This window comes from Gymnoscopelus microlampas (genome assembly GCF_963454915.1).
Source record: "Gymnoscopelus microlampas genome assembly, chromosome: 14".
Classification (NCBI taxonomy): Eukaryota; Metazoa; Chordata; class Actinopteri; order Myctophiformes; family Myctophidae; genus Gymnoscopelus; species Gymnoscopelus microlampas.
Window position 1 is genome coordinate 46,169,012 of NC_139951.1, and position 27,220 is coordinate 46,196,231.

Consider the following 27,220-nt stretch of genomic DNA (forward strand, 5'->3'; position numbering starts at 1 on the left):
ACTAGACGGGATTCGATGCCGTTTATGTTACTTTTCTATTCTTTCTTTCTTTCTTTCTCTAAGATAAAAAGAAAACACAATTCGGTCTCTTGACTGGCAATGCTTACGCCAAATCCCTCTGCGTGCATACTATAATGAAGTATGAATACTACTGGACAGCGTGTATGTTTCTAAAAACATATATATTTATAATTGTGTGTGTGGGGGCCTGGGGGGCCACTCTCTTAAAGGCCTTTAACATGACTATTGTTGAGTGATGACTAAATTGGCGATAATAACAATTTTCATAATAATAATAATAATAATAATAATAATAATAATAATAATGATAATAATAATAATATTAGGCATACAAACAAATAATTTGCGAAAATAATGAAACATTAGACGAGGATTCTAAAAATAAAGGTGCAGACAGGACTGTCACCAGCAACTCCGGCTGGCAGGTTCACAGCACTGGGAGGAAAACTCCTCCCTGTGCTGATGAGTCTGAAGTTCCACGGAATGCATTGAAGTCAATGAGAGACAGGAGTCAATCATATTAATAAACATGATCTGATTGAGACCTTTCATTAAATAATCGCTTCAGGAAGATAGAAGAAGAGATATCACACTTAGTTTTCTGCCTTTCTGCTGTCTTGTTGTTTTGATATGCATGTTATATAATTTAGCAAAAGGTATCTAAAGAGCACCATGTGTAAGTTTGTGACTGGACTGTCTAGGCTGGAAACCTGGTGGATTTGCTAGAGTGAATAGCCTACTGCCCAGTCAGAATCAGACTCTGTGCTCTTTTATAGACCAATTAATTGTTTACTAACATTGAGACTGGATGCGCAGGTGATTGTTTCACGCAATCAATTTCCAACCTGTTGTTTCGGGGTGCGCTAGTTTCAGCACACCCCAACCCCCTCTTGTGTGTTGGCTAGTGTGGCACGTCCTGGCGAGACCTGATAGAATGGGTTTCATTTAGCGCATACTGGTTGCACGCATACTGGTTCTTATCAGTGTGACGTCGTCTGTTAAGGGGTCTATAAAGAGCTGGAGAGACAGAGAACCCCCAGTTACTGAACTATAACAATGACTGCTAAACAAACAATCCCCAAAAAACTTTTTGTTGAACCAAACATATGACTTACCTACTTACCTTACCTACCCTTTAAGGTTGTTGTTTATAACAGGACTAGCTTTGCACACCAAACACATCTGAGGAATAGATTTAACGTTCTGACATCTGTCCACTAGATGGTGGTCTTTAACCACATATTCACTCTTTTAGTTCTGTGTGCCTCAGTATGTTACATGGGTTACTTTGACATGAGTTAAAACTTAGAACAGACCATTTTGATAAACGCTTTGGTTTAGCTGTTTGATTTGATTCCAATACCAGCCATAAGTCCTAGTTTTTTTTATTTTTATTGATTGATTGTTTATTTTTAACACTGTTAAAATACAAAGAAATACATAAAATAAACAGAATACACTTAAAATAAGAAATATACATATGAAAACAAATACATGTTGTACTCTGGGGTGTTCGAAAAGGGCGTGGGATGAAGTTAAAAACGTATCTAGTCCTATCCCTTATTGCTCAACGATCAAATAATATTTAGAAATATAATTTAAAAAAATCTAGCAAGAAACAAACAGGAACAAAAACAGAACAAACAAACGGACGGACAGGACGGACGGACACACGGACGGACGGACAGGGGGTAAAACATACTCTCTCGCCATGCCTTTCGGCCTGGCGGAGACAACAACAACAAAAACAGCTTCTGGTGTTAATCTTCAGAGCTTAATGCAATATCCTTTCAATATGTTGTTTTTATACATGTGTTTTAACTTGAGTATTGTACTGCAATTTTTCAGTTCTTCGCCACTGGTGTTCCATAATTCAACCCCTCTAACTGTGATACAGTGAAGCTTTGAATTTGTTCTGTGATTGAGATGTAGTGGAGTAGAAGTAAGAGTACTGAAACTTGGAAATACTCCAGTAAAGTAAAAAATACCTAAACATTGTACTTAAATACAGTACTTGAGTAAACGTACTTAATTACTTTATACCACTGCTACCAATCTCTGACCTATACACTCACACCGACAGCAACTGTGTCATTGACTGGTTGTAGCTGTCTCTTGTGGGCTTGCTGTACCTATTCGTTGAGGAGGGCTGTGGACACCTGATAAACCTGCCAGCAGTGACATCATTGTTGGGCAGGTTTTTTTGAATTAATATGAGAACAATGGCTTCCATTATAGCATGCTAACTTACCAGGATGTGGTTTTGGTCAATGAATCGGTCAGTTGTTTTTGTGTATGACACAGAAACTTGTTCAAAGGGCAACCATGCAGAGAACTGGTGTGTGTGTGTGTGTGTGTGTGTGTGTGTGTGTGTGTGTGTGTGTGTGTGTGTGTGTGTGTGTGTGTGTGTGTGTGTGTGTGTGTGTGTGTGTGTGTGTGTGTGTGTGTGTGTGTGTGTGTGTGTGTGTGTGTGTGTTTTGGTTTTGGTCAGAGCTCTTTGGTCAGTGAATCAGTTGTTTTTGTGTATGACACAGAAAATTGTTCAAAGGGCAAAACATGAATGCAGTGTCCGATTGCCGTGAAAGGCCTAAGAATAAATGCCACCCTTTATACATTGGCTTATTATAGTGCCTCCAGGAGGCCACAATAACGTACCTGACCTGGCGGAGACCTGTGCTCCGAGGAGCACTTTTTCTAGTTTGTTATTCTTTCGTTCTTTCTCTAAGATAAAAAGAAAATACAATTCGGTCTCCTGACTGAATTGCAATGCTTACGCCAAATCCACCTCTGTGTGCATACTTTACTAGATGGTTTGTGTTTCCAAAAATATATATATATTGTTATATAATTGTGTGGGGGGTTGGAATATATATATACTCTTATACAAATAGCCTTAAACATGACTATTGTTGAGTGATGACTACATTGGCGATACACCAATGTTTCTTTTTTTCCCTTTTTTTCTCTCTGTTTAACATTTTACTCTCACAATATACTATATATTTTGATAATACTCATTGATATAGAGCGTTTGTTCAGTAACAGGAGTCTCCATGTCTTTCCCGCTCTTTATTAAACGGAAAATGCATTTTCAGATCCGCATACCAATTTTATTCAATCAGGATAGAGATTAAACATGTGAAATTGGAAGTGATGACACAAAGAAATAAGTAGACACACAATTGCAACTGGAACACTATACAAATGAAGCTGATTTAAGGTTGTTTTAATAACATTGTTTATAACTTTGCACACCAAAAAACATTATCAGAGGAATAGTTTTAACGTTCTGACATCTGTCCACTAGATAGTGCACTTTAACCACATAATTACTCACTCTGTTCTGCGTGCCTCAGCATGTTAAATGGGTTACTTTGACATGAGTTAGAACTTAGAACAGACCATTTTGATAAACGCTTTGGTTTAGCTGTTTGATTTGATTCCAATACCAGCCATCAGTCCTAGTTTTTTTTATTTTATTGATTGATTGATTGATTGATTGTTTATTTTGAACACTGTTAAAAGACAAAGAAATACATAAAATAAACATAATACACTTAAAATAAGAAATATACAAATATGAAAACAAATACATGTTGTACTCTGGGGTGTTCGAAAAGGGCATGGGAAGTTAAAAACGTATCTAGTCCTATCCCTTATTGCTCAACGATCAAATAATATTTAGAAATATAATTTCAAAAAAATCTAACAAGAAACAAACAGGAATACAAACAGAACAAACAACAAAAAAAAAAAACAGCTTCTGGTGTTAATCTTCAGAGCTTAATTCAATATCCTTTCAATATGTTGTTTTTAGTGTGAAGAGATGAGCAGCTGTTTTCGTCCATGGACTCAGGTTCAGAATAACACATAACAAAAAGTCCCTTGGAAAAAAAGAGAACAAAAAAAACAAGTTTGACATTTTATGTCAAACCCAGAGAGAGAGAGAGAGAGAGAGAGAGAGAGAGAGAGAGAGAGAGAGAGAGAGAGAGAGAGAGAGAGAGAGAGAGAGAGAGAGAGAGAGAGAGAGAGAGAGAGAGAGAGAGAGAGAGAGAGAGAGAGAGAGAGAGAGAGAGAGAGAGAGAGAGAGAGAGAGAGAGAGAGAGAGAGAGAGAGAGAGAGAGAGAGAGAGAGATGACAGAGATGACAGACAAACTGACAGAGTGACAGCAGATCAAACTGCCTTCTTCTGAATGGGATGAATATTCATTCGATATTAGACAATAAATCATACATAACATAACCACAGAACATATGGAAACATTTGACCATATCTTTCATTTCAGTCACAATATACTTCCAATTAATATTATAACTGCATTCATAATCACCTATACCTACCAGATATCATGAGGTTGGGGGTGTGGTCATCTTGTAATGTGAGAGATTAAATTGCCCTTTGTCCTAGAAAGATTAGGAGAGAGACAAAAAAAACAGGAATCATTATACAAAATGGGGTATGCCTAAGGTACACCAATGGACGGACAGACAGACAGACAGACAGACAGACAGACAGACAGACAGACAGACAGACAGAGTAGTCTGGTGTTTAACTGTCTTACTCTTGGATCATTGTTTGGGACATCTGTTTCATTTCACTGTCATTGTTTGACCTACAGGAGAATTTAAAACACAACAGTCAGTACTGTCATCCATCTACTGTATGTTCAGAGATAATCTCAGGTTCAGCTGAGCTGCAACTCAAAAACATTTAATAACAGGATGTTACCTTGTTCCTTTTTTTCTAAATCTCAAGACTAATCCCACTGCCATGCAGATGATTACACCAACACCAGTGACAGCAGCAGCACATATAACCAAGATATCTGTGAGGGAAAGATGAGAAATGCTCATGTACTCTATGTCTTATAATGAAATAACTTGGGATCAAACAGGTACATTAATGAACAAGAACTTACTGCAACCACTCTGTTCTGCTTCACATTTCTCACACACATCTGTGAAACAAAAGCATCACAACGTCTATGATCCAACAATCCATCCACCTACATATCCATGAAAGTCACTACCCTTCAATATGTGAGTCTGAACCTTAAAAGAGCACTTCCCCCATTTTCAACCTTATATCTTCATAAAACTGGTCCTCGCTAATGCGCATTATAAGATGGCACCATTTCCACCTATACTCACTCTGGTTCTACTTAATGGGCTGTGGACAGTTCAGAAGGCTGCCTACCAATGACATCATCAATGTAAATTCCAAGCTAATAGACATTACAGCCTTTATCTTCCTGGAAAGTTAGCATGCTGATATAGAAGCCATTGTTCTTGCATTAATTTAGAAAAAGGAAGAAAAAGGTTTGAAATCGTGTTTGAAAATACCAAACCTGCTCACGATTACTGGTAGGCAGGTTTCTGAACTGTCCACAGCCCTCCTCTGAGACACACAGTGAGAAGACACCATATTATGACCATTAGTGAGGACCAATTATATGAAGATACCTTGAAAATGGAGAAAGTGGTCCTTTAAATCAAATCTCTCACCTTGTTTGTCAGAATAAATGACACTGGACACTTCCTTCACAAGCCCAGAGGAGAGAGTCACCACACAGTGGACCTGTGTACCGTTGTTACAGAACATCTGCAGTGTGACAGTGCTGGTCACTGTGATGGTACCGTCAGTGTTGACTGAATGGACGGTGCTGTAGTTTGAAGAGCCTAAATGTGTGGGAACCTCCAGAGTTACTGTCAGAGCAGGACGGGACACAGCTGAGCAGGACACAACCATCAACTCTGTGCCAGTGGGTTGTGTGACGTGTAATATGGGCTCTGGTTGCTCTGCAAAAACAAACAATAATTAATTAAAGTACAGCTAATGTGTCCCAGGAAAGGGAAGTATGGAACTGTAACCTCCATGACCATACCCCAGATACAGTGAAGTGGATTAAATTGGATGGATGGATTGGTTTGGTACCCCCTCCCCTATAATTTGTCTTATAGCCTACTTGTGAGGACATTGCACGACTACGCCTACATTATTTCACCAACCTCCACACATAGGTTGAAAAACTACGCTCCACACACACACACACACACACACACACACACACACACACACACACACACACACACACACACACACACACACACACACACACACACACACACACACACACACACACACACACACACACACACACACACACAGGACAACCTCTTACCATCCACTATGAGGCAGGTTTTCGTATAGATGGCCCCTTCAGGATAAGCATTAAATAAACATCTATAACAGCCCTTGTCTGCTTTGGTCACATTCCTGACCACTATGGTGCTGTTCTGCAGTCCTGTGTCTCCAAACTCCACTTTCCCCTGAAAGGGAGGGTTGATCTTGGTGCCAAAGCGTTTGTTGTAGCTGGCAACGTCCTCTGTTCCTCCTGCTAACATCTTCTGCCATGTAACTTGAAGGACGTTCTTGGGTTGTGTGAGCAGGCAGGTGAAACGGGCGTCCTCTCCCACCGTGGTCCTTACAGGATCTTGTGTTTGGATCAACTCTGATAGACCTGTAGGTGGAGGAGATGACAGTTATTAGTACATAACATTGACTGTATGAACACGTGCAAGGTGCATACAAAGAGCTAATTAAGGTCAGCTCTTGGAGAGGAATCTTACAACACCAACCATTAGGTAATGTTAATATAGGATACTGATAGAGCTGTTATTTTTCCTTATCAACCATATGTATAGATACTTATGCATGGCAGAAACATCACATCAGTATGTATATAAGTACCGGTAACTTTCATCAAAGGCGACAAGAAAAAAACAGACTCAGGACACAGGCAGCCATTGGATGTAATGAAAGTCTATTATTCAGAGAGAGAGAGTAATGGAAGGTTACAGTATCAGCAGGTTCACGCATCATCGGTCGTCGCCTCTCTCTGCCCTTAAACAGAGAAAGCCCTGGACTTTAACAGCGTCCAGTAACATAAACATATGACATCATTGAAGATACATCGAGCGTCCAGCCGTCAGAGGTGTTATCCTGCTATTGGTGGATAGTGATGATTACGTCGTCGTCAGATGAGGATGATGATGGTAGATGATGAAGATGGTGTGACAGTTTATCTTTGAATAAACAGCGTCCACATGTCTCGAATAACACGTTGACCCCGGGTCTGACCTGTCACTGGTCAGTGATGACTTCAGTGGCGCTGAAGGAATTGTTAGCGCAGAGGAGAACATCGAGATACAGTGTTCTTAAAACAAAGATAACCACAGAGAGGCCTGTAACTGTTTGACCTCGCATAGACAGAGACAGGAGAAAATAGGAGACATGACAGAATTAGGCCAATATGAGCAGCTATTATATTAATTTGACATTTAAAGCAGGTATATGACACTAGACAAATTATGATCAATCAAAATGACTCTATCAAGCCTACATCTTATCATGATTTGGATAGGGTCAAAGGGCAAGCTGATCAAGTCTTGTACCTTGTGACATTATTCAAACCAAATCAGACACAGACAGGCAAACCTTACAGTGACTAAGTAAGGACACAGAGATTTCAAATGACTTAAGGGCAAAAATAAATGGTTTAGTTATTCAGATAACATACACATTTTTTTACTTCTTCAAAAGGACTGTATAATTTATTCAGATATTAATTCAAAATTGTACTTCAAAAGGACTGTATATAATGGTTATTTTATTCAACTAGGAAGCAAAACATGGTTATATTTCATGACATTTTAAGACACCACACAAGTTTTCCCTTGCAATTTGCAAATAACTTTATTATAATTCAAAAAATCTCAGCTAATGTACTGTCCCAAACAAACCTTTTCAAAATATGTTTAGATTTGATCAATTTTCAGCACAGTTAATGACATTGGCAGCTTAGCCTGAGAGTGAGAGAAAACTGACCAGCCTGACGTTTTCAAATTGAACTCTGACCAGATACCTACGTGTCCGGTCCGATTCTGTGCATGTCCATGGAAAAGTTACCCTCCTCGTGTGAAACTGCGGTCATGTGCTTTATTTAACAAGTCGACCTGTCGGTCCAAAGTATTTGAAAATGGAACAATACACTCCTGATACCTGTATTTATTACATCACTTTACACTTTATTTAGGGAAAAACTCACGTGGAATGGTCTTAAAACTCAAGAAATACTTCCCGATTGTATCATGTAGGCATGGGGGCATCAAACATCTATCCAAGACATTGGTTGAAATCTGTAAGATAGATGGAAATCAAATTTACTGTTTGGCATGAGACCTACAGTTGACTATAGTATGAAACAGAGTTTAAAACAGTTTGGAACAAAATATAAAATTAGAGTTTTAGCCCTGTATGTCACAAATCGCAGGTATTGTGACCTTATTGTTGTCCAGGAATTGGTTTACATTCTCGTTCTAAAATGAAACAAACACAAGCAAAGCATATTAAACATTTAAATCAAATCATTCATCAAACTCCCCTCTATTTGACACTCATATATCTGTAATATAGTGTGTGTCAGAGGACGAATTTGTTGATGAGAAAGAAAAGAAAAAGAAAACTGAAAATCGGGAGAAAAAAATAAAAATAAAATGACAAACATTGTTTAAAGTTATAATTAAAATATTTAAAATTAAAATATAACAATGAAAAATAAGGAATAGACATCTTTGTTCTGAGGAGTATATTAGAGTTAGATAAAGTACACCAAAATAGATCGAAATTATTGTTTTTCCAAAAAAAAACAGATCTACAAGCTCAAAAAAATCTTAAGTTAAAATGATAAAATATTTTCAAAATGACTTTATAATAAACTTAATATTATAGTTAATTTTTTCCAATATTGATATTAGAACATATTGAGTCTTATTAGGGTTAATTTAACTGAGATGGGTTGAATGAAGTTGAACTCAATGGAGGAGGTCGTTGCCAAGCAACGTGGCAGTTAGGATTACTAACACTTCCTGTAAGGAATTATGGGTAATATAGTTTTAGAGACCAGAGTGGCAAACTAATTTTAACTGACTGGAAAATGACTGAAATTTGGACTAAAATTGTTAGAGAACGAGCGAGACAGACAAACGCGCATTCAAACATTCACGCATGCCTGCATAGCTGAATCGCTCACGCACATAGAAAATAGAGAAAGATAAAAACTTTCACTCTCTCTCACTCCCTAGTACCCACACACACCGTAGAAGACAGCACTGGCGGACCCACACAGAGAGAGAGAGATAGAGAGAAAAAAAAAAACAATCGTTCATTAATACACACAGACATACCGAACATACATATTTCAGCAACAAACTAATTTTGGAATGAGAAATATTTTATCCTGACTGGGCTTAGTATTACTTATTAGTTTAACTTATATTAAAAATATTTAAAAGAATTTAAAACTTAGAATTTAAAACTTAGGATTAAGGCAAAATATATTCACTGGTTCAAAGGAATATAAAATGTATTATTAAGGCATTTAAAACGTATTGTTTAAAGCTCAATATATTAAATGGATGGATGATTTAACATACAGTGGTCAAAATAAAATCGGTCTATGTTCAATATATATATATATATAAAGTATAATCGTGTAGGCCCCCCCCACCCGTCAAACAAAGCCCTCAGTGGAGTATCGGACGAATTGGTAGCACGTGCAGGCCCCTACCCGTCACTCATAGTGGAGTATCGGACGAATTGGTAGAACAAGCCCCTACCCGCCCCCCAGGGATGGGTTAGGAGGTGGGGGACACAAATCTATTAATATATCTAGAACATGAAACACTTTGACTGACAAACCTGAAATAGTATATATTCATGTAGGCACCACACAGACAACCCCCTCCCACCTAGTGTAAAACTATTATTAGATAAATCTAATCGAACCGAACACCAATGACGTGATAAAGTGGTAATTCGAGGTACAAAAAAAATTAATCCATATGTTTATATATATGGTCACGAATACATCGAAACACCCAAGTTTGGATTGTGGGTTATTTCTAGATGCATTTACATAAATATATATATAAATAAAGACAAATAACTGTAAGTAACAGCTGATAGCCAAACATCAGTGTAAAAAAACGTTGAGGATGGATGTGTCTGGTGGTGATCAATATATACAATGGACAAGCCAGAAAATAAAACAACATAAATAAAGACCACTGTATTCTAAATAAGAGGATAATTTATGAGACATTCAGGGAATGTCCTCCCAGGTGATAAAACATTTTTACTTGACTGACTCCCTGGCGGAGCTGTGTTAAACAGTAATTTAAAAACAGGCTGATAATTTATGAGACAAATCGTTCGGTAAAGACAATAAAATAAAATAAAAGGTATACTCATCAGATCAAGGTTCACAGGGAGAAGTTACGTGGAGATCCCAATCACTGGACCATGGTAAAATAAAATAAAAAGATATACATACCGAATCAATGGTTCGGGGATCCTGACTCCGATGGCTGGACCATGTGGAATTTGAGACATGTGGAGAGTCAAAGGGCAAGTCCAAAGGTCCAGCGATCGCGTGCAGGTCCAAAACAAAATAAATAAAATAAAAAATGTGATACTGTTCAAAGATAACCTTCATCTGAATAGAAGTGATACATCGTTACACCCAAGGCTGGTTCGTTTGATACGTATTAAAACAGGGGTTTCAACCATATCCGGCATCGATTTGGACCAATTGATAGAGCTGTTATTTTTCCTTATCAACCATATGTATAGATACTTATGCATGGCAGAAACATCACATCAGTATGTATATAAGTACCGGTAACTTTCATCAAAGGCGACAAGAAAAAAACAGACTCAGGACACAGGCAGCCATTGGATGTAATGAAAGTCTATTATTCAGAGAGAGAGAGTAATGGAAGGTTACAGTATCAGCAGGTTCACGCATCATCGGTCGTCGCCTCTCTCTGCCCTTAAACAGAGAAAGCCCTGGACTTTAACAGCGTCCAGTAACATAAACATATGACATCATTGAAGATACATCGAGCGTCCAGCCGTCAGAGGTGTTATCCTGCTATTGGTGGATAGTGATGATTACGTCGTCGTCAGATGAGGATGATGATGGTAGATGATGAAGATGATGAAGATGGTGTGACAGTTTATCTTTGAATAAACAGCGTCCACATGTCTCGAATAACACGTTGACCCCGGGTCTGACCTGTCACTGGTCAGTGATGACTTCAGTGGCGCTGAAGGAATTGTTAGCGCAGAGGAGAACATCGAGATACAGTGTTCTTAAAACAAAGATAACCACAGAGAGGCCTGTAACTGTTTGACCTCGCATAGACAGAGACAGGAGAAAATAGGAGACATGACAGAATTAGGCCAATATGAGCAGCTATTATATTAATTTGACATTTAAAGCAGGTATATGACACTAGACAAATTATGATCAATCAAAATGACTCTATCAGATACAGTATGCACTCACTGAAAGAAGTTTACATACTGTATGTTTAGTGCTGCAGTGAATCTCATGGAAAAGTTCAGTTATTTTACTTAATGTATTTACATGTGTTTATGTTTAGTATTTGTATATGTATTTTTATTTATACAGTATATTGATTGTTTGTGGTACGGGGGTTGTTCTCGTCTCGTGTACCACATTCACCATTATTTGTTTGTTTTTTGGGGCGGTGTAGCCGCCCCCTATAAGTGAGTTTTGGACACCGACCAAAAAATGTGTGTACCCCCTAACCCTTCCATTGTTAATGCAAATCGATACTTTTTTCATATCAGCCAATCACATTACAGCTAGTGTCATCACCACTAACTGTAATGTGATTGGCTGACTTTGCAAATTCAGGACTGTCATTGGCTAGCGAAACACATGACACATGTGCAGCCCTATGAATAGCAGTATGGACTTTAAAAAAAGGAATTTATCCTTTTTTTAAAGCGAGTCATGTTGTGATGACCACACACCGCCCACTTCACACTGGGTGTGATTTTGAATTACATATATCGAGCATAAACTAGAAAATAGACATAAGACACAGCGTGGGCTGACTGTGTTGGTGGCCAGTAGAACTTTCTAGGACCGGTGAAAGTATGAAGGAGGAGATAGGGTGCAACGTTTTGGGCAAAAATGGAGCAATCGAAGCAATTACTTCCCTATAGCTACTAAAACTATATATATTGCACCCCAGATACCCCAGTGACCTACAACTGTGTCGCCTCTCATAAGTTGATTCATGGATAGATTTAGATACAGTGACGTCACATCCTACTACGTAGAAATAAGGGAAATGATTACAAGGTCACTTGAGTGTGTTGGTGGTGCAGGGAAATGTGCTTCTTGCGTGTTTGCAGGTCCCTGCACTACAATACTTAGAACTGAAAAAATATGTCATGGTATACAATCCATCTCACAAACTCAATGCTGATACATGTGTTGTTTGCACTTACAGGACAATGGTGGAATCGGCCACGCCACCCACATACTCGTATGTGTTGTGGAGTATCGCCACAATGCCGCCTGTCAGGTAAGCACCACACCAGGGAGAGGCCATGGGACAGAGACAGAGGGAGACCTCGCAGGGAGCGCACCAGCCTGGGCAGCGTCATAGAAGGGCGTTACCTGCCACTCACCATCATGAATCAGCCCCAACTGAGCGCAGCTGCGACGACAGGTTAGGTGTGGCACCAATCTACAAAAGTGGCTACTCTGTCTCAGTCTGGCATTGGCTCTCCTGGTGAATGGACGGGTGCTACAGGCGGTAAGGCAATTCTCCACTATTCCTGCACATTACTGAATGTTTATGAATTGTAGTGTTAAAGGACGCTCTCTGTTTACTCCTAGGCAACCTGTGGGAGTTAAGCACACATACCTGAGCACAATGCATGGATACTGAGCGATGACGCTGTGGCGCACGGATCCAAGCAAAGAGACATTGTGATGCACGAAAATACCCCGACCCGGGGTGAATTTTGAGTTGGACTTTATTATTTGAAGTTACATAAAAAGTAATACCAAGGGCCTGCGGGTCATATATCTGAAAAGGTGTCAAATAAATACCCTTAAGTGGGCTTGTACCCTGCATTTTGTGTTTGGCTTTGATCAGTTCCCCACATTTGGTGGAGAATACGGGTATTCTGATCCACGCCAAACCCAAAAAAAAAAAAAAACATGGAGCAGGCCAACGCACTTACGGCCCTGTTGAGGAGCCAAACAGATTTGCAGACAGCGGTACAAAAATTAATTGACAGGATTAGCCGTGATGTGGCTAGCACACGCGCCCCTAGAGAAGTACTCACTAAATTGACACCAGAAGATGATATTGAAGCGTACCTGGAGGTGTTTGAGCGCACCGCAGCCCGAGAGAGGTGGCCAGTCGGAGACTGGGCCTCACTCTTGGCCCCATTCCTCACCGGCGAGGCCCAGCGTGTGTGCCGGGACTTAACCCTCGCCGATGCCAGAGATTACAGGAAACTGAAGGACGCCATCCTCGCCACCCAGGGCTACAGCCTCCCAGCTCGAGCGCAGCGCTACCACAGCTGGGCCTACAACTCGGCCTTTCCACCCCGACCGCAGGTGGCGGCTCTACTGCGCAGCGCCCATAGCTGGCTTACCACCGGGGGAGATCCACCTATCATCGACCGCTTAGTGATCGACCGATGCATACGTTCGTTGCCGCCTGACGCCCGCAGATACGCCTCCCAAGTGAGTCCGAGTTCACTGGAGGCACTCGTGGCCCTCTTGGAGAACCACCAAGTGAGCGTGGACATGATGAGGACCACGCGCACCGAAGCCGCCAAGGGCCCTGGAGAGGAGAAGCCCGGCCGCGACCGTCGAAGATCGACGCCACCGAACCCACCTGCCGCCCGGACAGAGGCCGCGGTGGCCGAAGGGCCCACCCGAGGCCCACATCAACGCCGCTGCTATGTATGTGGACAGGCGGACCACATATCCTGGTCGTGTCCCGAGAGAGAGCGCGACGTTTCCATGGGGACAGCAGCCAGCTCCGACAGCGCGCGGCCCTGTCTGCACACCGGTACCAGCCCTCACCGCCAGACGCGCCTGCCCGTGAAGATAGGCCGAACCGACACGCACGCCCTGCTCGATTCCGGCAGCGCGGTGACTCTCGTACGAGCAGACCTGGCCGGAAAGCTCAGCTCCACCACCGTTCCAGTAACCTGTGTCCATGGCGATGTGCGTCACTATCCGGTGACACAGCTCCGCGTCCAGACGCCCCGGGGGGACGCAGTGGTGCCAGCCGGGGTCGTGCCCAACCTGCCCGTGCCACTGCTGATCGGCGCCGACTGCGTCCTCTTCGCCCGGTACTGGGACCCCGGCCTACTACGCGGCACAGCCCGCCACTGTCGCCGACGCGCCCCGCGCCCGGCGCCTCCAGGCGCGCTCCACGCCTGCCCCGCGTTCCGCGCCGCCACGCCGGCCGGCCTGAGTGACAGCTCCCCGGCAGGGGATGGGGGAGACGAGAGAGACACGAGAGATGAGAGAGACGAGAGAGGTGAGAGAGACGAGAGAGACGAGAGAGACGAGAGAAATGAGAGGAGAGGAAAAGACCAGAGACGGGAGGTGGAGGGCACACAGGCCACGTCAAGCCAGGGGGCCGCGGGCCCCGCTGATGTTGCGGACCCCTTCGCCGAATTCCCCGGCGTCGAAGCTCTCGAACCACCCCGGGCTGGGGGGTTCGCCACGGCGCAGTGGACCGACCCGAATCTGGACATGGCGCGCCAGAACGTGGCCGCCATCGACGGAAAGAAATGTGAGGGGGTGAGTGCATTGAATCCCCCATTCTTCCTTGTAAAAAAAGACTTGTTATATCGGGGTGTGTTGGACAAGGGGGGGGACCTAGTCGAGCAACTACTGGTACCAAGAGAATATGTGTCACGGGTGTTATATTTAGGACACACGCACCAACTAGGAGCGCACTTAGGAATACAGAAGACATACGAGCGCATATTGGCCCGCTTCTACTGGCCCGGGGTTAAGCAGGCAGTAGAAGACTTTTGCAAGGGTTGCTCTGAATGTCAGAAGACCGCTCCACGGCCCACGTTTCATAATCCTCTGGTACCAATGCCGATAATCGAAGTGCCATTTTCACGCCTTGCCATGGACATTGTGGGCCCATTGCCGAAATCCAGTCGCGGTCACCGCTATATCTTAGTGATACTAGACTATGCCACTCGATATCCCGAGGCCATTCCCCTGCGGGCGGCCTCGGCTAAAGCGGTGGCCCACGAGTTGTTGATGCTGTTTAGTCGGGTGGGCATAGCAGAGGAAGTACTAACGGATCAAGGCACCTGTTTCATGTCCCGAGTAATGTCACAACTGTATAAATGGCTGAAAGTGAAGCGCATTCGCACCTCCGTCTACCACCCACAGACGGACGGTTTAGTCGAGAGGTTTAATCAAACTCTAAAAAAAATGCTGAAAAAACTAACTGATGTGGACGGGAAAGACTGGGACCAGTTGATTCCGTATGTGCTTTTTGCCATCAGAGAGGTACCACAATCGTCCACGGGGTTCTCACCATTTGAGCTGGTGTATGGCCGGAGGCCCCGTGGCCTATTGGACATCGCCAAGGAAACCTGGGAGCGCCAGCCTTCTCCCCACCGCAGTGTGGTGGAACACGTGGAGCGTCTCCAGGCCCGGGCGAAGACCATATGGCCCCTGGTACGAGAGCATATGGAAAAAGCGCAACGGGACCAGGCTCGCATATACAATCGAGGCGCCACGCTCCGCGAGTTCCAGGTGGGAGAGAAGGTCCTGGTGTTGGTCCCCAGCTCGGAGTGCAAATTCCTGGCGAAGTGGCAGGGACCATACGAGGTCGTGGAGAAGATGGGGCCCGTGGACTATCGGGTGAGCCAGCCCGGCAGACGAAAAGGCTACCAAATCTACCATGTCAACATCTTGAAGAAGTGGATCTCAGCCCCCCGACTACCGCTGCCCGCGCTGATGACCACCGTGCCCGCGCAGACGTTGCCCCCGGTGCCCATAGGAGAAGACCTTGTCCCAGCCCAGACACAGGACATCAAGGACCTGCTGGGGCGGAACCGGGACATCTTCTCCGAACTCCCCGGCCGAACCACGCTCATCAGGCACGATATACGCACGGACCCTGGGAAAATAGTGCGCCAGCGGCCGTATCGAATCCCTGAAGCCAGACGAATTGCCATTAAAGAAGAGGTGGCCAAGATGCTAGAGTTGGGAGTTATCGAGGAGTCTTACAGTCCATGGTCCAGCCCGATCGTGATAGTGCCGAAGCCAGACGGGACGCTGCGCTTCTGTAATGACTTTCGAAAATTGAATGACGTCTCCGCCTTTGACGCATACCCGATGCCCCGAGTGGATGAACTGATCGAGCGCCTGGGCCCGGCCCGGTTCGTCAGCACGCTGGACCTGACCAAGGGCTACTGGCAGGTGCCGCTGACGGACCGGGCCAAGGCGAAGACAGCGTTCTCCACGCCCGACGGGCTGTTCCAATACACGGTGCTGCCGTTCGGAGTCCATGGCGCGCCCGCCACTTTCCAACGGCTGATGGACCGTGTACTCCGCCCCCACCGAGACTACGCTGCCGCTTACCTGGACGACATCGTGATCCACAGCCCGAGCTGGAGCCTCCATCTGCAGCACCTCCACGCCATCCTCGGGGCGCTCAGACGAGCCGGGCTGACGGCCAACGCCAAAAAATGCCGCATCGGCCTGACGGAGACCGACTACTTGGGTTTCACGATCGGACGAGGGTGTGTGCGGCCCCAGACGCGTAAAGTGGAGCGGATTCGGGAATGGCCCCAGCCCAGGACAAAAAAGCAAGTAAAATCATTCCTTGGCCTCATGGCTTATTATCAAAAATTTGTAAAAAACTACTCTACTATTGCAGCCCCACTGTATGATCTGACATGTCAAAAGCGCCCCAACCACATTGTCTGGACGGCCGAGACGGAGGCCGCGTTCCAGACCTTGAAGAGCGCGCTCTGTGAGGAGCCAGTGTTAAAAGCCCCCGACTTCAGCCGGCCCTTCGTCCTCCACACAGACGCGTCGGGCACCGGGTTGGGGGCGGTCCTCGCACAGGTATTTGATGGCGAGGAGCATCCAATTACCTACGTGAGCAGAAAGTTACTAGACCATGAGAAAAATTATGCAACAGTAGAAAAAGAGTGTTTAGCGGTGAAATGGGCTATTCACCACCTACGTTATTACCTGTGGGGCCGTACCTTTACCCTCATTACAGATCATGCACCCCTAAAATGGATGGCCACCAACAAGGACCGGAACGCCAGAGTGACGCGGTGGTTCCTGGAGCTACAAGACTATTGTTTCAAGGTGGAGCACCGGCCCGGGAAGGACATTCCACACGCAGACGCCCTGTCCCGCATGTATGAAGTAGAGGAGCTGGAAGCCCCCGGACCAAGCGGCGGGCTTAGGGGGGGGATATGTGGAGTATCGCCACAATGCCGCCTGTCAGGTAAGCACCACACCAGGGAGAGGCCATGGGACAGAGACAGAGGGAGACCTCGCAGGGAGCGCACCAGCCTGGGCAGCGTCATAGAAGGGCGTTACCTGCCACTCACCATCATGAATCAGCCCCAACTGAGTGCAGCTGCGACGACAGGTTAGGTGTGGCACCAATCTACAAAAGTGGCTACTCTGTCTCAGTCTGGCATTGGCTCTCCTGGTGAATGGACGGGTGCTACAGGCGGTAAGGCAATTCTCCACTATTCCTGCACATTACTGAATGTTTATGAATTGTAGTGTTAAAGGACGCTCTCTGTTTACTCCTAGGCAACCTGTGGGAGTTAAGCACACATACCTGAGCACAATGCATGGATACTGAGCGATGACGCTGTGGCGCACGGATCCAAGCAAAGAGACATTGTGATGCACGAAAATACCCCGACCCGGGGTGAATTTTGAGTTGGACTTTATTATTTGAAGTTACATAAAAAGTAATACCAAGGGCCTGCGGGTCATATATCTGAAAAGGTGTCAAATAAATACCCTTAAGTGGGCTTGTACCCTGCATTTTGTGTTTGGCTTTGATCAGTTCCCCACAGTGTGTTAAAGAATTGGATTCTACACTAGCTAGGTTATAGGCTAAATCAACAAGTACAGTATGCCAGCAAATGCAATCAATGGACACATCGAGAGCGAGACAACAATACTAACTATAATAACTGGCCACTGCAATAATCCACAAAAACCTTCAATGTGCAGCTGGTGGGTCTGCTGTCACCATCTAGACCAGAAACCGAAAAGTTTGCCCCCTCACCTCTGATCAAAGTAAGCCAGGCATTTAAATAATAATTATCAGTGTCCTCGCTGCCACACAATTTGTCCCATGAAGTCACTAGCCTACTATTTGGGAGTAAGAATATATATGTTGTTATGTTGGTGTCCTATTGTAACTACCAGCAGCACAGATAATCATTATTTATTCAAAGATGTATTCTGGGCTGGAAAATGTTGCAAATCCTGTCTCTCTGCCATTGAAAAAAACTATTCTCCCCCAAAACCATTCGACACGTTCAGGTGCCTGTTCTCTGGTTACCTATACCGAAACAGGTCTCCCATAAAATAAAATAATACCAGAAAAAAAGATGGGGGAAAAAGGCCCAAATTCACATGTCCCCAATGTGTCCCCCGTGTGAAAGCAGAACAGTGATCCCTCTAACAAGTTCATTTAAGTTTATTTCACAGCGAGAAAACATGCCTACTGAATGGCTGAACTAGTAAACTTCTTCTTTTCTTTTTTTTACTTAATCACGAGTACTGAAAGCATTGAGTATGTCAGCTGTCAGCTATCCTCAGATCAGACACCCTGCATGGGCATAACCCATGGCTATACGCATGGCATAACCCATGGCTATACGCATGGCTTAACCCATGGCTAATGCCATTTTTTAAACAAATTCCATTCTCTCTCTCTCTCTCTCTCTCTCTCTCTCTCTCTCTCTCTCTCTCTCTCTCTGATTGGGTTATGCCATTTTTTTAAACAAATTCCATTATGAAATAACCATATCAATGGCTTTTTAACTTTTCCCTTATTTGATTTTTTACACACGTGCACGCACGCACGCACGCACGCACGCACACACACACACACACACACATACATACATATATAATATTCTTTTAGCTGAGAAATTGTGCAAATCCTGTCTGTCTGTCTATACAGTATGTATGCATGTCTGTCTGTCTGTCTGCCTGCCTGCCTGCCTGCCTGCCTGCCTGTCTGTCTGTCTGTCTGTCTGTCTGTCTGTCTGTATATGTACTGTATGTATGTACAGCATGTACAGTAAGCTGAAAAGGTATGGGCTGCTGAAACCCGAAGCTTATTATTACGGGGCCAGAGCTCTGCTCTGGACACGTATTGTTATTGGCAGTATTCTGTCACTTCTTCTTCTTCTGCCACTTTTCGCAGTTCTGGCTGAACCGCGCTGTCGCTTTTTACGAAACTCGGCCATATGGTATATGGTCATGAAAAACGATCAAAAAATAATTCTCACAATCTTTCGTCCAAAGGTGGCGCTATAGCACTCAATTGAAAATGCCAACTTTGACCAGGTACAACTCATGCCCTGTTTGACCTACAGCCATGAAACTTGGATACACATATGCGTCTCCTCATGCTGAACAACTTTCACCCTCTGACTTTTGACCTCTGACCTTTAGATCTCCCACCATTTTGAATTATATGAAAAACAGTCATTGGCTCCTAACTTCTGCATTTTTTCACTTATGGAAAATCCGTTGGAAATTTTTGTAGGCAGTGGTCCAAGGTTCAAGTGCTAAACGTTTCGTGCAGATTGCTAAAAAATCCCAGGAGGAGATAGATTTTAACTATTACAGTTTAAAGAAAATTATTCATCTGTGCCTAAAACATACATGCAGACTCACATTTCTTTGAAACTTTGCAGAAATGTACAGGGTCATTCCAAATATCACTGAAACCAATCTTACTCCAATTGGCCAAAAGGGGGCGCTATAGCAATTTTTTGAAAAGGCAGACTTTAAACAGGCATAAGTCATGCCTCGTTTGGCCGAAAGTCGTGAAACTTGCTTACACGTGTGCCTTGACTCATGAGGAACACACGTATCGATTTGACCATTAAGCTCCGCCCTTAGATTTTCCGCAATTTTGAGCAGTTTGAAAAATACTTGTTTTTGCCAGTTCTGGCTTAACCGTGCATACGCTTTTTACGAAACTCGGCCATATGGTAGATGCTCATGAAAAACTACCAAGAAATAATTCTCACACTCATTCGTCAAAGGGTGGCGCTATAGCACTCAATTGAAAGTGCCAACTTTGAACAGGTACAACTCATGCCCTGTTTGACCTACAACCATGAAACTTCGATACGCACATGCGTCTCTTCATTCCCGACAACTTTCGTGGTCTGACTTTTGACCTCTGACCTTTAGATCTCCCACCATTTTGAATTATATGAAAAACAGTCATTGGCTCCTAACTTCTGCATTTTTTCACTTATGGAAAATCCGTTGGAAATTTTTGTAGGCAGAGGTCCAAAGTTCAAGTGGTAAACGTTTCGTGCAGATTGCTCAAAAATCCCAGGAGGAGATATATTTTAACTATTACAGTTTTATGAAAATTATTCACCTGTGCCTAAAACATACATGCAGACTCACATTTCTTTGAAACTTTGCAGAAATGCACAGGGTCATTCCAAATATCACTGAAACCAATCTTACTCCAATTGGCCAAAAGGGGGCGCTATAGCAATTTTTTGAAAAGGCAGACTTTAAACAGGCATAAGTCATGCCTCGTTTGGCCGAAAGTCGTGAAACTTGCTTACACTTGTGCCTTGACTCATGAGGAACACATCTATCGCTTTGACCAGTAAGCTCCGCCCTTAGATTGTCCGCAATTTTTAGCAGTTAGAAAAACATTTAAATCCAGGATTTTTCAGCTATTTGAGTGAAACTGTATCATCTGTGTGATCTCCTTTTTCACAGTTACTTGTCTGTTGGGCCAATGGCGTCTCCCTTAAATGAATGCCTCACAATCTCAAGGTCGCCAGTTGAAGCCTCACTTGATGCAGACATAATTTAAGTTGAATTGCAAACAACATGACTGTATCAATGAATACATGTGCAAATGGTAAAGATAACCTGAAATGCTTATTTGAGAGTACGCTTTTTCAACGTATGACATACTTCATTCTGAAAATAGCTGATCTACAATCTCACAACTTTTCATGGTTTGTGAGCTTGTAGATCGGCTAATTTCACTAGTTTTGGTTCTGAGGAGATGTACAATTTCTTCATTGGTAAATGGTTTGTGAACGAGTGATCTTAGTGTTAGTGAAACAGGGGCTTGGTTCATGAAAGAAGGCAAGAGTTTATGATCTTCAACTGACAATATCAGCCTGGACAAAGCTATAGCACTATAGGTAGTGTTGCAGCCTATTAGTCTGAAGGTTGAGAGTTCGAATCCTGTTAATGGCAGTAGGTTGAGATGTCCAATCAAACCATTATGTTTCCATCTCTCTCTCTCATCAATCTATTGTTTCCATGTCACTCTCTCTCTCTCTTCAATCTATTCCGTTTCCATGTCTCTCTCTCTCTCTATTCACTGGCCCCGTATTATCGCTGCTTGCAGCTATATTGTTTATATTTACATTTGAATTAAATGAACCTACCCTCTGAGAAGTCCACCAGTAGAACAAACAAAAGTGTGCGAGCGAGATGATCCATCTCTTTTTCATGAAAAAAGAAAGAAAGAAAACCACACGTTTGGAGTAGTTGTTGGGGGAGGTGATTTTCCATCTATCATTACGCAGAGGGCAAAGCATTTAGTTTTTTTTTGTCCCTGCGGACAGTCTTTCATAGCAGGCAAGAGCTCACTATAGGCAGGCAGCTGCATGCCAACTGCCTCTATGGTGGATACACCTCTTGGCTATAAGGTATTATGCTGGTGGTTTATTATGACACTCACCCATGGGGTGCACAAAGAAGGCAGCCAAGTTTCCAGCCATTTACTGTAATCGCATGCATGTCCAGACCGTGCACACTTCTGCCCACTGTGCGCTTGAGAAAGACCAGCAGAGAGTAAGACTTAGTTTTACTGAGGTTATTTAAAGGGATAGTTCACCCCCCCCCCCCCCCCAAAAAATGGTTCTATCGAGTAGTCACCCAATGGAGACTTGAATTCATGGATATTTTTTTGTTTCTGTCGCATTCCTAAGTCAACCAGAGGTAGGCAGCGGTTCCGGTAGGAGACACAAAGAGTCTCCTTTGTGTCTCCTACCAGAACCGCTGCCGGCCATCAAATTATTGTCTTAGGAATGCAACAAAAACAAAAAAAATATCCATTCATTCAAGTTTCCATAGGGTGACTACTAATTGATAGAAAAAAAGTCATTTTGGGGGTGAACTATCCCTTTAAAGTTAGGTTTAAAGTTTAGGCATAGTTTTACTGAGGTTAGGGTATTAGGGTTAGGCATAGTTTTACTGGTAACAGGAAAGGTGGGTCCCAAAACATTCTGGGCACTAAGGAAGGGTGGTCATTAGGGAAATGTGGCACCCGGAAGAGTGGCCCCTTTGTGTGTGTGTGTCGGGGGGGGGGGAAGTGGGCACTAGAGAAGAGAGGGCATCGGGAAAACTGTTCACTAGGATGAGTGGGCATTAGGGAAATGTGGGCACCCGGAATAGTGGGCACTTTGGGGGGAGAAGAGTGGGCACTAGAGAAAAGTGGGCACCTGAAGTCAGGAGTCAGGATGCTTTAAAAAAAATACAAAAAAAAAATGTTTCAACTTTGGTAGTTGCTGGGGTGCTGTTCTTTCTGACCTGGCGTTCACCAATGTTTCAGCGTGCCTGTGAGAATGCATTCCTGTGTGATCTCTCACAAACCCCCCAAACACAAAAGTATAGGCTAGATTAGAATATAAGAGTTTATTTGCCACATGCAGTTGAGATAATTGGGTTGGGCTCTGATGATGTTAATCAGACAAAACTGTCTGCTGTTTTGCCAGAGCGCAGAGCACAAACACAGAGCTGCAGTTTCAGAGAACCCAGACCCCAGTTTTTACAAGACTTGTTGGGATTCATTAGACTACTGTGTAGGCCTAGTATGTTATTAGGCTATTTAATTAAGACATAGTTAGGTATTGTGCAATGTGCTTTTAAAGTACTGTACCCGTTTATGAATGACCCCATTGTCATAAAATATCCTAAATATAACTGATGACTGCATTTATTTGTTCTGTCGAAACAATGGAAAAGGCAACGGAAAAGGCAACTCCCTGTGTCTTGAAACACTCTTTTACCACAAACCACAACTGCATGCAATGCATAAGCCCACAGACTTTAATCAAGTATGAATATGAATACACAATTGTGCTATGTATGTAAGTAATGACTTTTTTTTTACTATAATTGTGCCCCATGTCACCTTTTTAAAATGTGTGTGTGTGTGTGTGTGTGTGTGTGTGTGTGTGTGTGTGTGTGTGTGTGTGTGTGTGTGTGTGTGTGTGTGTGTGTGTGTGTGTGTGTGTGTGTGTGTGTGTAACCTTTTGTGTTAAAATAGGTCCTAATGTGTAGACTAGGCTACATATACATACTGTAAACACAACGCCAACATACAGTATGTGTTGGTATGTATTTTATTGAGAGTTATCGAAAATGTTTTTTGAAATATCTTTGAAACATATTTTTGGTTTCCCATTTCTGCTAAGCAGCAAGCTATATGCTTTGACTAATTTGATTAAATACAAGAACGCTCGCCCCAAAACACGCTCGCCCCGGGTCAAATCCGGTGACCTTGGAGGCACCCGGAGTGACGACTACACAGTTTTGTACACCAACTGTTGCATTATGTTTCTTTGTCATTTATTTATCTTTTACTTTGTACACTCACACTATGTCACGAAACATGGAGCGATTTGATCTTTCGCAGACATTGTCTTATAGGTTTGTTCTGAGACAAACATTTCAAACAAATACCACACCAGCTGACAAAATTGGCTCCACATCCCCTTTACAGTAATTATGGACACAAGTAAATATTGTTTTTATTCTTAACCAGTTAAAAAAAGATAGGCCTATCATCTGGTATCTGGTATCTTATTTATGGAAGTGAATGTCCTCAACTAAGCTGACAGTAGGCTACACTGAATTATCTCTGAATGAATCATTAAAATTCCACGATGGTAGCGGGCGGATCGGGTGGAGCTATAGTAGGATTTGCCAAGATCCAAGGATTTGCCAAGATCCAAGGCCACGGCAGGTAAAAGCTGGTTGAAGTCACTGTTCAGATTGCCATCCCTTGAATGGTGCTGAATACATGCATCACATCCACTCAAGAAGAAGAAAATCTTGTGCCACGGGAACCCCATTAGACAAGAATGTTGTTGTTGATTATAGGATAACAGTGTAGAGAGTGAAACTTGTGATTTGAATAGTCATTCTAATCTAATTTACATCCAACCTCTCCCTGCCCCCCACTAGTGGAGACTTCACTAATATGTAATGTGTGCACCATCATGTGTTCAGCTGACTTCTTTTAAACAGTTTAAAGGACCACTTCATCCATTTTTAACCAGGCATGCAGAATAGCATTGTGAGCTTGTAAATCGTCTATTTTCCACTATATTTGAAATAGAGCTTAATGTACGTTTTCCCCTCCTAGAAATGTAGTGGAGTAAAAAGTACAATATTTGTCTTTGAAATACAGTGGCATCCAAAAAAACTCAAAGAAAGTACACAATACTCAAAACATTTAAAGGGGAAGACCACTCATTTTCAACATCGAACTATGTCTTTAACACACCTTAGAGCTGTTGTGTGGAAATAAGAAAAAAAGACCCTGGTCTTTCCCTTTAACTGAATAAAGAAGGTGCTGGAGCAATTTGGATGATTGGAGCCTTTTCACTTTGATAGCAGGGTGCAAAGCACAGAAAAAACCTGACAAAGATGTAATCTCACATTGAAACCTTTGTTTTCTGTGCTTTGCACCATGCTATTAAAATAAAAAGGCTATAATCATACGAGTTGATCCAGCTCCTTCTTTATTCAGTTATATGTGTCCGCTCCTGAGACACACCGGATCAGCCTGATTTCGGCTTGAGGCGCGGTGGAATATCCCTTTTAATTTTACTTAAGTACAGTAGACAAGTAAATGTACTCAATGTCCACCGCTGATTATACAGGCAATTTAATCAACACACAAGTGTGTGAGCGAGATGAGCCATTTTTGTTTCAAAATAATGATAAAATAAAAAAAATGAAATAAATAAATTATAGGTCTACACAAGAGAGGAGCAGCAGAAAACTGAAGTGATCACCTCAAAAAGTTCAACTTCATACACTGTGCTAACTGTTTCTGTCGTGTCAACATCTTATGGTCAGCTGCACACACTGCTGACTCATGACTGAGCTCAACTTTGTTTGTCTTGCGATGACACTGCAAATACTAAAGGTTAGGTTTAGGCATAGTTTTACTGAGGTTAGGCTTAGGGTATTAAGGGTTAGGCATAGTTTTACTGGTAACAGGAAAGGTGGGCCCCAAAACATTCTGGGCACTAAGGAAGGGTGCTCATTAGGGTGGTCATTAGGGAAATGTGGGCAACCGGAAGAGGACTGTGTGTGTGTGTGTGTGTGTGTGTGTGTGTGTGTGTGTGTGTGTGTGTGTGTGTGTGTGTGTGCGTGCGTGCGTGCGTGCGTGCGTGCGTGCGTGCGTGCGTGCGTGCGTGCGTGTGTGTATCCCACATGCAGTTGAGATAATTGGGTTGACCTCTGATGATGTTAATCAGACAAAACTGTCTGCTATCTTGGCAGAGAGCAGAGCACACACATAGAGCTGCAGTTTCAGAGAACCCAGGCTCTTTAATTAAGAAATAATTAGGTATTGTGAAATGTGCTTTTAAAGTACTGTACCAGTTTATGAATGACTCCATTGTCATAAAGTATCCTAAATATAACTGCCTTCATTTACAAATACTGCTAATTAAAGATTAGGCAGGCTGCTGCTGTCTCCCCCAAAATAGTAGGCCTAAACAGTTATCCTCTCCCCAAAAAATACAATTAATCTATTAGCTAATCTATATTATAGACAGTTGTGGTCTGTGAAAATAGAGCTCACAACGTGTCAAGATGCGATGCATTGTGAGCTTGTAAATTGGCTATTTTCACTTTATTTGAAATAGAGCTTAATGTATACTTTTTCCCATCCTAGATATATAGTGGAGTAAAAAGTACAATATTTGTCTTTGAAATATAGTGGTATCCAAAAATAATACAAATACTCAAGTAAAGTACACATACTCAAAAGAAATACTGCAGTACAGTAGGCTACCCAAGTAAATGTACTGTACTTAATGTCCAGTCCACCACTGATTATATATACAGTACAAGCAATTTAATCAACATACCGTCTGAGAAGTCCACCAGGAGAAAAAACACAAGTGTGTGAGCAAGATGAGCCATTTTTGTTGAAAATAAAAGTAATAATAAAATAAAAAACTAAATGAATAAATTATAGGTTTACACAGCAGAAAATTGATGTGATCACCTCAAAAAGTTCCACTTCACACACTGTGCTAACTGGTGTTCTGTCAGCACGTCTCAGCACATACTGCAGACTCATATGAGCTTGACTTTGGTTATACTGCAATGACACTGAATGGGTGTATTTGTTTCTTCATAGGATGGGTGTGTAGGCTACTGTGGTTCATTGATGGTGTTTTTGTGATGCTGTGTCTAGTGGCCTGGGAAGGTTACAGGACTCTGGCACTGATTTGAAATGTTATGACTTAAATATGGAGTTCTAAGACAATACAAATATTGTAGTCATGATATTTCTCAGGACTGACATTTTATCTGCTGAATCACTATATAAATGTGTCGACTCACTCTCACATCACTCATCACTCTAGAAGAACCACACAGAGAGTCTACTGAGTTTAGTAACTAAACTCTTGGTTTAAATTAACTAAATCTACTCAAGTACAGTACTTAAGTACAATTTTGAGGTACTTTTACTTTACTGGAGTATTTTCAATTGTCTATGCTTTTACTTCTACTCCACTACATCTCAGAGATAAATATTGTAGTTTTTACTCCACTGCAATTATTTGAAAACTTTAGTTACTAGTTACTTTGTACATTTTGATTATTATTACAAAACATTCCTTAACCACTTCAGCTCTATTTAAACTTTGGCTTTTTTAAAGTAGCCGATCTACAAGCTCACAATGCGTTGCGGTGCGACCGATTGTGAGCTTGTAGATCTGCTA

General features: G+C 42.8%; 1 protein-coding gene across 1 annotated transcript; it reads right to left on the reverse strand.

Annotated features, from left to right (window-relative positions):
* Positions 1-3,237: 3,237 nt before the first annotated feature.
* LOC311059650 (OX-2 membrane glycoprotein-like) lies at positions 3,238-26,541 on the reverse strand. Its single transcript, XM_084077664.1, has 8 exons — positions 26,357-26,541; positions 6,204-6,542; positions 5,527-5,820; positions 4,941-4,979; positions 4,751-4,847; positions 4,584-4,634; positions 4,363-4,425; positions 3,238-3,905 (listed from the first exon to the last, which is right to left on the reverse strand). The coding sequence occupies exons 1-7, from the start codon at positions 26,409-26,411 to the stop codon at positions 4,389-4,391; spliced, it is 912 nt and encodes a 303-aa protein (XP_083933790.1). The 5' UTR covers positions 26,412-26,541; the 3' UTR covers positions 3,238-3,905; positions 4,363-4,388.
* Positions 26,542-27,220: the final 679 nt, after the last annotated feature.